This window comes from Hippopotamus amphibius, chromosome 2 (assembly GCF_030028045.1).
Source record: "Hippopotamus amphibius kiboko isolate mHipAmp2 chromosome 2, mHipAmp2.hap2, whole genome shotgun sequence".
Classification (NCBI taxonomy): Eukaryota; Metazoa; Chordata; class Mammalia; order Artiodactyla; family Hippopotamidae; genus Hippopotamus; species Hippopotamus amphibius.
The window spans coordinates 172,950,463-172,963,573 of NC_080187.1; the positions used below are offsets into that span (position 1 = coordinate 172,950,463).

A 13,111-nucleotide genomic window follows, 5' to 3' on the forward strand; every position below is an offset into this window, starting at 1 on the left:
GGCTGTAACAATAACTACACGACAGACAAAAGAGAAGGGCTGGGGGCTTCCCTGGTGGTGCAGTGGTTAAGATTCCGCCTGCCAATGCAGGGGACACGGGGGCAAGCCCTGGGCTGGGAAGATCCTACATGCCGTGGAGCAACTAAGCTGGTGTGCCACAACTACTGAGCCTGTGCTCTGGAGCCCTCGAGCCACAACTATTGAGCCCACATACCACAACTACTGAAGCCCACAGGCCTAGAGCCCACGCTCTGCAACAAGAGAAGCCACCACAATGGAAGCCCATGCACTGCAACAAAGAGTAGCCTCTGCTCTCTGCAGCTAGAGAAAGCCCGTGCGCAGCAACGAAGACCCAACACAGCCAAAAATGAATAAATAAATGTATTAAAAAACAAAACAAAACAAAAGAGAAGGGCTGTCACAGAGGCTTGCCATAGTGGGTGGACCATCCCTGAGTCCTACATAGACCTGGCTGGATTTCAGAGGGCAGCTAGTCCATCCTCTTGTCTTCAGCCAAGGTGTTCTCTGACCAAAGACCTATGTATTCTTTAAGAGCTCCTGGGAAGGTGGCTCTCCTTTGCCAACAGCCTTTACATTCAAGCAACCGTCCCTCATATCTAATTGAAATCTGCAGACTGCAGTCTGAGTTCTTTATGTCTTGAGCTCCTTTCCTTGAGGACAGGAGATTTCATGTCAACATGCTCCAAATAGAAACTCATCAAAACACACCAAACCAGTCCCAGTGGTCACCTTTGGGGGGGAAACTGATATTGAAGGAAGTGGGGGTGGGGGTGGGGTCAAGGTGACTATTGGCTTCATCTGTCATTTGAATTGTTTTCACAATGGGAAGTTTTCACATATTACTTAGACAAATTAAAATGAATAACAACAATAAATAGAAACCCACAATACATTTTAAAAATGGCTCTTGGACTTCAGACAAGCCTTCCTGTGCTCCCCAGACTAAAGAGTCTCAGGCTCTCTGTCCTAGGGTTCTGGTGTCCTGGGATCGGGGAGGGGGCTGGGCAGGATGTGTGGCCAGAGCAAGCGGGAGGTGCTGAGGCCAGGGTGAGGCACGGAGCTTGCCCATGATGGTCTGGGTGGCTTTTGAATTATGCCAGAGTAACCTGTTCATCTTCCTGCCCAGCACTGACTTCCCAGCTCCTACCAGACCTTTCTTGGGAGAAAAAGCATTCACAGGTTCATTGAAAAATCACTTAAAAGAAGAGGCCATTGCTGATCAAAATTAGGGGTGACCAAGGACACTTACTCGGAATCACAGCAAGTCTTGTGCCGTTTCCAAAGACAAGCTGCCTGCCTCCTGAATCCCACAGTGATTGCCTCCACAGCAAAAAGCCTGAATGCCTGGCCTTGGTGGTTTTCTGAATGTTTCTTCACGTTCATCTTTTCCCCTGGGTGGAATGACCCAGAAATCTCCCCACGTAACCATAGTTTTTGTTTTCCCTTAGCACATCTTTGCCTCCTTCTCCCTGATCCTCTACAGAATGTGGTATAGTTAAGAGGTCCCTGGCTTTGACTGTCTACTCTGCTGACACAGGCTTCCATACATGGAGTTGTGGCCCAAGAATGCATTTGTGAACCGCCTGCAAACTTCCAGCTTATTGTTAGCCTGTGAAAAATATTCCAAAGGAAACATCTGTCTCTGGCCTCATAATGAACTCTTCACTGTGCTAGGAATAAAAAGGAGTGGCTGCTTTTCTCAAATGAAGGAAGGGATTTGGAAAATGGCACAGAGCAAGAAGGCTCAACGCAAGATGTTGTTCTTGGCTGACGTACCATCTCTGTTGCCTCTGGCATTAAAGTAGCTCTTACAAAAGTTATCTCCTGCCCATCCCTGGAACAAGGGAAATGTGAAGGTGCAGGAGCACCACAGCCAGGAATCTTAGCAGAGGCCAAACAGAGAAAGTGAGTCTTTTATAAAGAGTGGAAGGAGAGGGGTCATAGGGAGGCTGGGGGCCTTTCCAAAGCCACTTTAGTTGGAGTCAGAAATCATCCTGGGTTTAATGACGTGTCCAAACAAAGTCCACTGGGGGCCAGCCTGGAGGGAGACTTGAAGATGGACTCTTGACAAAGTTTCACAATTTTTTACTCTTCCTAATGTATAAACAGTGAAAAAGATAATTGATATTTAAGCAGCAAAAACACTGGCAGCAACTTTCCGAACTCTAGAGGGGAAGGAATTTGATATTTGGCTAAGCTGGAAAGGCCAAGGACTGGGCCTCTATGAGAGCAGAAGGACCTAGGACCTAGAGGCTACTCACGTGTCTTAGAGCCTAAGAAATTTTCCCTCCCAACACCAAATCACTTTCACTCAATGGGAGTCAATATCAAAAAAAAAAAAAAATCACGTGAACAGCACTTACTGGGGAGAACATGAAGTTGAGTCCCTCTTCCAAAGACAATTTTGCTAGCAGTTTGTTCACACTGTGATTGGGGCCACAACAAAAACTCCTAGTGACTCTTCGGGAAAGCTACCCATCCCTCATTGGCTATTTCAACTTCATAGGGTATTTTCTCCTCTACTATAATAAACAGGCCTCATTATCTCTTCAGCCATCTTTCTCTGTGTCTCCTGGTCATTTTGCTTGAATTTTATGCTGCTTATTGCAAATGTGCAGAAAGGAAATTGGATGACCTCATTTGACACTGAAGGTGAATTATAAAAGCAACAATTCAACAAACTCCTTTGTGATAGCTAACACAATTCTCTTATGGCAGGCAAAAAATGGCTGGGCAGACAGCCACCGAGCTAGAAATCCACTCTTCAGAGCCTGAAGAAAGATGGGGACAGAAAGGGGCCACATAAGACACACATCTGAATTTCACCTGAGCTAGAACTGCATCACAGAACCCTCACCTCACCCTGGGCTCTGTTCTGGGGTGGCCATATCACCAAACCCTGAAGATACCTTACCTTAGGCCAAGCACACATTTGCTGCATTCATTAAAGCCCTGCCCTACCTGGGGGTAGTGGGGTTGGGGGAGAGGGGTCATCCATTTTGGTCCAGAGGGACCCTAGTCTTTCAGGAAGTGCTCTCCTTTCACAGTCCATGGATATGTTCTCTCATTACCAAGAGATGGACCTGGATGGCATTACCACCAGCCTGACTGGGTCCTTGTTTGACCAAGAACTAAGCCCCACTGCTTCTTCTTCATTGTCTACCTGACCTCCAAAATGTCTTTACCACAGTCTTTAAATAGGATTAGCATGGATTGATCATACTTACTAGATCTAAAGCCAGTTTATGGAGTCCTTTAGCTTGTTTCCTTGTCTTTGGGCATTTCTCACAGCTAAACCATTCAAAAATAGGCTATTCTAAAGCTCCTTGGTCAGTTGGTCAGCCCACAGTCTCACTTATAACCCAATGTAGGGTTTAATAACCCAGTCAGTCAACTTGACAACACCTGCCTCTTACTATTATTTTCTCGACTGACATTTGGATGTGTCCCTTTGTCCCCAAAATGCATTGTGGAGAAACTGGCATCCCAGGTGCACTCCCAGGAATGCCAGGGTCCTCAATTCATTATTTCTCTCCTCCCCAAAGAGGTGTGTTCAAAAAGTTTTTACTCCCCATGGAAGAACTGATCATTAAACAAAAATCCTGCCATCATGCCTGCAATTTTATTTCACTCTGCATTCCCTTTCAGGTGTTAATAAGCCATCTGGGATCGTCATTTCATCTCAATTGTTTTTTTTCCTCCCTTTGCATTTGAACAGTAAAGCTATGCTTTTGGTGAAATTTGACACGTATAGGACTAGATGTGGACCTTTGTTAAAATGGGACAATGTTTGGGTTTTGTATTTGGTCTTTTAGAATAAATACACATGCAGGCATGAGCGACAAAGAACGTATCTTATCCACACGAGTGTAGCATTTAAAATGAGATAGATTCTCATTTTTTGTAGAATGGAAGACAAGTTCTGTGGGCAAAATCACAGTAAACACACAAATCATCGCAGAATGTAGTTTAAGAGATACTGTGGCTGTAAATAACTCATGACTTCAATATCTCTTTGGAAGAAGGGGAGCTGAGCTACCATGTTAAAGGCAATTTGGGATGGTCTCATTCTGCATCTATTTATCGTTATTGCTTATTCTCACCAATCATGAATGTTTCATGCATTTACAAGAGTCATTTTTCAAAAGGTACATTTGTCTACATATTAAATTAAATCTCGACTAACTCGTCAGGGTTTATTTGTTTGGTCAAATATAAATAGAACATGGCCACTTACTTGGCTTTACCACCACCTGGGTTCCAGTTCCAAAGAAGATTCTGCCATTGTTATTCCCACAGCATTTCCTACCTTTACTGAAACCCCTAGTAAAACCCCATCACACACACAGCACGGTGGTGAGGGGGCAGTTGGAGTCTCCACAGAAAAAAACTGTGTTTCTGGAAGATAGTCTTTTATGATAGGAAGAAAAACATTGGTTCTGCTACATAAATCAAATCATTTTTATTTAGAAAGACCAACCTTAGGAGCTTGTAAGACCCTTTTGCATTGTTAGGCTTAAGTCTGCAGAGGCCAAATCAAATAATCTGTTAATAACTCTTTGCTCTCATGTGTGTGAGCTCAGCCCTAGACAGACGGGTCTGAAAGGATGATGCACTCCTGTATCCAAAGGGATGTTTTCCAGCTACGGAGCTGCCTGAACTCCTATCCAGACTCCACCCAAATGCCTCGGTCCTGTACCCTACTCACTGGCCAGGGTATTTCCAAGCTTTCTCACTGTGTAATAGTGTCTATGTGGTAGTCTAAGAAAATATTTCACCAGGGAAGAGAAACAAGAGGCAAACAGTGCTATCTTTTCCTAAAGAAGTGCCACCATGGACTCATATGATGTTTCAGACAGAGAAGGATAGGGAGTTATAACACACCATCTCCTACACTTTAAGAAAGTCCAGTCCTGAACTAAATGAAAGGAGTGAAGATTTTCTTTTAGAAGAAAGATTGTATCCTAAAGGCAAGGATAAGGCCCCACAAGAACTCCTTTATCACAAAGCTGAGCATTGGCTGGGTTTCAATATACATTTTAACATACATTGAGAATCGAAGAAAAGAGAAAGGGGTGAGCATCCAAGACAGTCATACCACGTCTTGGTTAAAAATAGGGCATAAGTGACAGGATTTTAAGCTTGGAGAGAGGAGACTTGATCTCATCCCCAACATAACTGTGACTTGTTGCCTCTTCAGATTTGAAGAGAGTTCAACACTAATTTTCCTTCCTCTTAGGCTGGGAGCAGTAGGTGTCCAGAACAAACCAAAATGATGTATTCTAGGGAAAACGAAAGGGGAAACAAATGGAGGACATATAGGGAAGGTGTTATTGAATACATGGATCACTGTATTAATATTGATTTAACCCACCCTAAGCATCGTCTTTGCCCTGCCCCATCCTGGATCAGTTCTGCCTGCCTTCTCAGCAATCTCCCCAACCATAGCTCTGAGGTCTCTTTTGGGAGAAAAACAAGGTGCTTGGACTAGCTGACACACGAATGTACAAACAGGTTAGCAGAGATCGTATCTACCTAGGTAAAGGTAGGACCAAAGCTGAGAAATGGCCTGGAAATCAGGTTCACAGAGCAGAAAGCCTATAACATTTAGGGGGAAGACTTTTTCTACAGCGATTTTCCTTCCTGGGATTTATCTTAACACTAGCCCATTTCCCCTTCTCTGGCTGTGTGGCGCCATCAGGAGAATGGGAAATTTGAGACCCTGCCTAGATAAGGGACGTGGTGAGGTAAGAAATCTACCTTCATCCCTCCTTTTTACCAAAGAGTGGCTGTTACTTTGCACTTGCCAGGGACACAGAATCCCGCTACTCACGTACTTGGCTTGACAGAAAGCAGTGTGCCAGTCCCAAAGATGAGCTTGCTGGCAGCACTCCCATAATTCACACAGCCCTTCAGCGCCTTACAGTAACCCTCAGGAGGGGGCATGGCAGGATGGGGGAGGAGGGGCTTCGTCTTCCCAGGCTAAGAACTCCTTAGTCCCACCTCTGCAAAAGCAGACTTGCTAGGTATCCCTTTAGGCTCCATACTCCCCTCATGTGCCCTGACACTGCCTTTTAATTACTCGAGCTGTGGGGCTCGTGCTGAGGCCCAGAACCCCAGGGGATTCACCAGCAAGTGACCAGAAGCTTTGCAGGCATCTGCTCCCCACAGAGGACAGCAGCCAGAGACAAGGATGTCGGGAAAGCTGCAGGCACTACTTTTCACCCCCCTGGTCTTTGACTATGGCCTTTTCCCTTTACTTTGGATTTCTCTTTTGATAAAATGAGACTGTTTATTTCCTTGGGAAAGAATTCCAACCATATTAGAGGGAATTATCTACTCTTTAGCAACCTGGCTCTGCTCTCTTGGAGGGTTAGTGAAGCATTATTCATTCTGGAAGTAACTAGATCAAACAAGAGGGTTGGTGGCTGACATTGCTTCTCTCTGGGAATGAAAGCCCCATCTGGGTCGAGTGCATCATCTCCAGCAGGCTGAATTGTTCTTAAAAATATAATTTGCGTGTTATGCCTCGTGTATTATTCAACCTGTGTCTCCCCTCCCTGACAGTCACGTCTCTGAGACTTACCTGGCTTTATAATTAGCTTGGTCCCAGAGCCCCAGATCAACTGATAGTTGCCATCCACACAGAGACAAAAACCTTAACAAAAACCTTCACTGTCCTTCTGGGGAGCCTATTAGAGATAAATCCCAGATACGAAGTCCAGAGTCGAGCACGTAAAACAATGTAGGACTATTGACTATTGAAGATTATTTGCTCATTTAATTACATTTGATTCCCTCGCCCATTATAGATTCCAGACACAGATGATGAAATCGAATGACTAAACATCCAAAGTCAATCTTGGTCTCTCTGCATATAAGGGAAGCATAATTCATAAACAGTTTTCAAGTGGGAGAAGCTGAACTTGCTTCACTTTCCCTGATATTTTAAATAAAAATGCAAAAGAGAGAAACAGATCATTTGTTTGCAGTCATAACGCATCTGATATTCTAGTGTCTTGTTTTCACTGCTGATAAGGTTCTAGTCAGAACCATGGTACTCATATATAGATTATGCTGATTTGGTTTACAGAACATTCTCTCTGTGAGAAATGACGTCTTGAGGGAACAGGGACCAGGCGGCCAGAGGCAGGGAAGGCCCTACAGAGCACAGAGTTGGGAAGGGTGGCCCAAAGGACCGTGAGGATGAACCAAAGCGAGTTGGCTGTTTATACAAAACACCTTTGCAAAAATCACTCCTTGGTTTCTAGGACTTACTTGGAAAGACTTGTAATCTGGTTCCAGCCCCAAAGATGAGTCTGTCACTGTTGGAGAACACAGTGATATCCAGGCCTGCAAAAACCCCCTGAGCCCAGCAAGGCGCTCTGCCTTTACATCTGGCCCCTCTGCTCTTTCCCCATCTCTGGCACCAAATAACTACCAAGGGCAAAGAAGACTTGGGCATACATTTCAACCCCCAGTGCAATCATCAAACAGTCAGTTTTTGTTCTGGTTAAGTTCCATCCCTGGTGAATTCCTATGGCCTATGCCTGTTATGTTTTCAATTCACAAAGGTGACAGCTCAAGATAATTCACCATAAGAAAACAGGGAATCTCAAGCTCTAATCCCAATTCTGAGTTTTGGGTTTAACTGAAATTATTTAATGTGTCTGTGCTTCAGCTTTTCTGTCTGTGAAATTATCTGTGGTGATGTGTGACCTGTTTACCTTCTTAGAGAGTGTTGCGAAGACAAAAGGGCTGGTGGTCGAGCAGTGGGTTACACGCAGCAATGCATTTTGAATAATGTGGGGAAAATTGCTTGTTTAAGCCAAGATATTATTAACACGAATAGGAGGGACTATGTTAGCTAAAGTGTGTTGTCAAAATAACTAACAAAAAGCTTTCTTAGGAAAAGCTGAAGGAGAATATATCTGTCTTGTGTGTTTTTCTCCAAGAAAGTTAGTGAACCCAGCCACTTAATCTGCCAGAGGAGATAGGCCTGGAAAAGGTCAGCTGAATTCTGAAGTCTAACTGCCGGGGGATAAGAAGAAACGACTGTCCTCCCACAGCAGTGAAAGAGCACAGGTTAGGCTCGCACGACGTGCTAATTTCCCTTTGCTGTTAGCACCATTAATTGAAATCAAAGCTATAACTGAAAATGAATTGGATCGTCTTAATGGTCCCACTGGCAGGGCAGCTAGATTCAGAAATCGTACCCCATCAGTGACTAGCTGGGAGATGGGGTGGGGGGAAGACTCCTCTCTATGACTGGCAGACATAATAACCCACAGAAATGAGAAAAGATGCACTTACGTGGTGTAACAATCACTTGAGTGCCGGACCCGAAATGCAGCGCACCCCCCAAAGCCTGACTCTCCACAATGGCTGACGCCACTACAAAATCCTGCCATCTCCTCAGAGCCACACATGTCGAGTCAAGGTGGAAGCTACAGTTTCCCAAGTAGGAGGGGACTCAGACACATGTATCACGAAGGCCATGGGGGTCCTCATTCTGTGGCTGACCTTCCTCCAGAGGGTCTTCCTCATCCTGGCCCAGCTCCAACCTTGATGCAGGCATTCGGTACCCATGGCGGCCACCTCCACCTCTGGTGGGGGGGGGGGCCCTGCCCTCGGGGAGGATTCTCTCAGGTGCCTGAGCCTTTGGATGGTCACTCAAGAAGCTAAGAAACTCCCCAGAAATACCACTGATGGCCAGAGAGGCAGGCGGCCTCTTTAGCATGTGGTAGGGTTGGTGCTGGGGTGAGCATGAGAGTCAGGGATCGCAGGAGAGAGAAAGGAGTTAGACGGAGGAGTGGGAGATGGAAGGAATAGCCCTGGGGGGGAAGGGTCTGAAAACAGAAGTAAGAAGGGTAGCCACACAGCAACAGCTGATGTGCTCTGCTTTGTGAGAACACAGGGGTTCTGGGGAAAGAAATGTTCCCGGCTCTGTCAGTTGCCCTGACCTATTTAGTACGGTTTTACCTCCCGTAAGAACCTCTCCCATGCAGCTGAGAAGTCCCACACTACAAACAGCTACCCCCCTCCCTGTCTTATTTCTGTTCCGCAGAACCATCTGACCAAATGTTCTACAGGAGGGGGCAGGAGTGGCAGTCACAAAAAGATACTCCAAATCTGTTTCTCTCTTTCTAATTAGGCTGTCAATCTGTTTAGCTAATAAGTCCTATGAAGTGTCTTAATCTCTTCCAAGGAAAGGAGTCATATAAATGCAAAATAGCAGCAGTCATAAGTCAAACGGCTTGCTGGGCCTCTTTTCTTTGTGTGCAAAGATGCTGTTGAATAGAAGGAAAACTCCCTGTGTGGAGAGGAGACAGACTGGGGGAGAAAAACACAACAGCATTTGTTTTTATTAGGCTGAGTCTACACAGCACAAAGTAAAACAGATCTGGCAATTATTTCGGTAATGTGACAGTCAATTCAGGCCATTTTGAGTTCAAAAAAGATTTCTCAAGGAGGTGCCTAAATATTCGGATCAGCTACCGACATTAATCAAATTAGCTGGACGATTGTGCTGTGTAGACACCAGCTAATAAACGTGCCCTGAGATGGTTCTTCTGAAAGGGTTACATTTTATAAACTTAACATTAAAACTGGCCCAATATTTATACCCACTCTCTTCATTTTGGCACCGCAGTTGACATTTCCCATTTTTTCTTACAACATGTCTTACATTTAGAGCTGCAAAGGTAAGGGTGACCTTCTCCCTGGAGAGTCTTATCAGGTTAATACACGGGAGCTTATTTAGAAATTCATTAGGTGTCTGGGATGTAAGAGCTGGTCATTATAGATTAAGGGCTTTTTCTCAAGTGGCAAAGGACTTACGGGGAATGACGGCGAGTCTTGTTCCCGTCCCAAAGACAAGCTGGTTTGCCCCAGAATCTGACACAATGTTTCTGCCCAGTATAAAAACACTTTACTCTGAGACATCTTCTTCCTCTTCTTCCTCTGTGACGATCACCTGGGGGATACCACGCACCTTTTGACCCCTTTGACTCCTACTTGGTAATAGCCTTTTACCAAACATCCTACGGAAAAATGCTGTTTTCCAGGTTTCTTAAAAAAAAAAAAATCCAAGTCACCAACAGTCCCCCGTGTCTCCTCCCCATTTTTTTTTTTCAAACAAAAGCTTGTCATTTCCATGTTACCCCTTGAAAGACAGTTCTTAGAGAATTCTAGTGGCTACCGGGGTGGCTCCCACTGTAGTATGCTATTATGTAAAATCACCTTTATTTTTTGTGCATCTGTCACACTTGATGTTTTTATGTCTCCCATAAAATTATATTTTCTCAGTCTTAGCTTAGAAATTCCAGACCTAACTCACCTCAAGTCCTGCCCCCCCTTTTTTTGCCATTAGCTGAAACTAAATGGGTAAGAAAAGACCATTATCAGCCAGGCTTTACCCACATTCTCCTTACTAGTGTAAAAGAAAAATAAAACCTACAAATAAGAGTCTTTGGTTAGAGGTCGAAAAGGCAGAGAAGATTAACCAAAGAATGAATTTAGTGAGTGACTCTGGCTCACTTGAGAACATTCAGACCTACCTGGTTTTACTTGTAACATTGTCCCCTGCCCAAAGATGAGTCTTCCTGTGTTTCCAGAGCCACACTGTAATACTCCACTTTACAAAAACTTTAGAAGGAGACAGTTTTTTTTTTCTTCCTTCCCTCCAGCAACTTGATCTAGTAATAATAGCTAATATTTATTGAAGACTTACTATGCGCCACTGCTATGCAGGGTCCTTGATAGGTATTCACTCTTAATCTCATAACAATGCAGTGAGCTAGGTACTGTGATTATTTCCATTCAACAGATGAGAAAAATGAGGCATAAAGAGATTAGGTAACCTGCCTGAGGGCACACATCTGGTAAACAGGAGAGTTAGGGTTTGCCCAGGCAGTTTGCTTCCAAAATTCACCTTTAGTGCCTATACTTTCATTAGCCTTAAAAAAGTTCTGGGTTCCCCTTTAAAGTGTGCATCCCAGTAACACTGACAAAATAGTTAGCTCATCGATTCTAATAAATGTGCCCTGAGCCGGTTCTTCTGAAAGGCTTACATTTCATAAACTTAACATTAAAACTGATTCAATATTTATACCCTGTCTCTTCATTTTGGCACTGCAGTTGACATTTCCCATTTTTCTTGCAACACATGGCTTCCATTTACAGCTGCAAAGGTAAGGGTGACCTTCTCCCTGGAGAGTCTTATCGGGTTAACACACAGAAGCTCATTTAGAAATTCATTAACACCTATATCAAATATGTCTTTCCCAAAGCCCCTGGACGCCACTGTATAACACCCCTTCCTCTCCCCACAGCTCCAGGCTGGAGCTCCAGAACCTCCCTGGGAGCTAGCCTCTGCCAAAGCCACAGCAAACACTGCTGGGAACCAGCCTGGTTGTACAAAGCGCAATTCTGAACAGGGTAGGTGGTCCCTAAGATGCTCTTGAAGAGTCTTGGAGAGAAGAACTTTTCAGGAGAGGCCAGAATTAGGATGAAACCAACTCCTCCCCTGTTATGTCTAGCAAATCCACCATAAGGCTGTAAGCCAAAAAGAACGGAAAGATGCAGAAATTATATGGTAAGTCTGAGTCATTCTGGATAAACCATGGTGGGGAGATGTTCTCCAGGGAGGTCACTGAGAGGCCCCTAAGTCCTGGGAGTTCCCAGCAGCACGTGAGTTATCTTTGGCTGGGAGGAAACAGGACTCACCAATGGCCCGTGGTGAGGTTGGTACAGTATGGACTAGGGAGGCTGTGATACACGATGCATATTTTCACCTTGTCTGACTTTCAATGCTCTCCGATGGCTCTTTTTGGAATGGGCCACTTGTTTGCTCTGTAAGAAAACAGTCTCACACCCCTTCTAACTGTCTAACTGCCTTCCTACCAGGCACATCTGGACCCCTCTCTCTAGTTATTTTGACTGAGAGGCAGGCAAGGGCTCAGCTTGGGTGGACAGGAGAAAAATACTACTAATTACTGCACACTTAAAACATGAGGGCTAAAGAAGGAGACAGTTTCTGAGATACTTCCAACTGCATAGACAGGTTTGAGAGAGTTAATTTGAAGACTCACTTGGATTTACTGCCAGACTTGTCCCCAATCCCCAAATCAGCTTACGGTTGCCGCCAATATTACACAGTCATAGAAAGCTTTACAGAAACCGACCAGGCCAATGTGGATCAGGAAATCCCTTTCAATCCACAATTCCAGCCAGCATGCTCCTCCGGCTGGGACCCTGGCCAAAGAGGTAGCAGGGAAGACTATTTATTATCGTGGTCAAGTCACAGCATGGTTGGGACACAAAGGCTTTTCTGAGGTTAAATAGTTCATCCTCCCAACCTCCAGACCTAGCTGTCCCCTCACTAGGCCAGCAAGGCGTGGCAAAATCCCAGCAAAGTCACTGGAGAAAGGTTCTCCCACTCCAGTGCTCAGCCATCCCTGCTTTCAACATGGACTTAAAAAAGGACAAGGAATCTGTTCTTCTCCAGCTTACTTTTTCCTGTGCCAGATGATTACACGTGTGCCCGTTTTCGCATGTACATGTGGCACTTATGGCATATACATACATATGTACATACACTGTATAATCATGAAGATGAATGATTAGAATTAATTAAAAAAATTGGGCGGAGAAAGCCCCCAAATGAAGTTCAGTGCTATGGCTTCCTTTAGAAACCAGAGCACTCGTTACGGATTCAGCAGAGATACTCACGGGGTTTGACCATTAACCTTGTTCCGCCTCCAAGTGTGAACACGTTGCCTGCATTATTATTCACACAGTGATCTTCAGCTCAGCAAAAACCTCCTAGAAACTGAGCCAAGTTTTCCCTAAAGATCTTCTGGAAGAAGCGATACCGTGAGCACAGAGAATATTAAGTAATTGTCACAGTAATAACCTGGCACAGAATCCTAGCTCTGGCTTGGATTTTCGGACTGTTTCCACACTGGATGAATGGAGCGTACTCTTTCTAAACATTCTAAAGAAGGAGTTTTCCCACATAAGCCCAGCATACTGACTGCCCAAATCCTAGCTCTCCTCTGGTGTTTTAGACAATAATTCTCCAGGGGTT

General features: G+C 44.7%; 1 gene segment (V, D, J or C); it reads right to left on the reverse strand.

The window, feature by feature from the left end:
* The window catches only part of LOC130844884 (T-cell receptor alpha chain constant-like), a 590,793-nt gene that overhangs the window by 36,297 nt on the left and 541,385 nt on the right, over positions 1–13,111 (reverse strand). Inside the window, 1 exon segment of the C gene segment in view lies at positions 2,385–2,445. Within this exon segment, the coding sequence occupies positions 2,385–2,445 (61 nt within the window).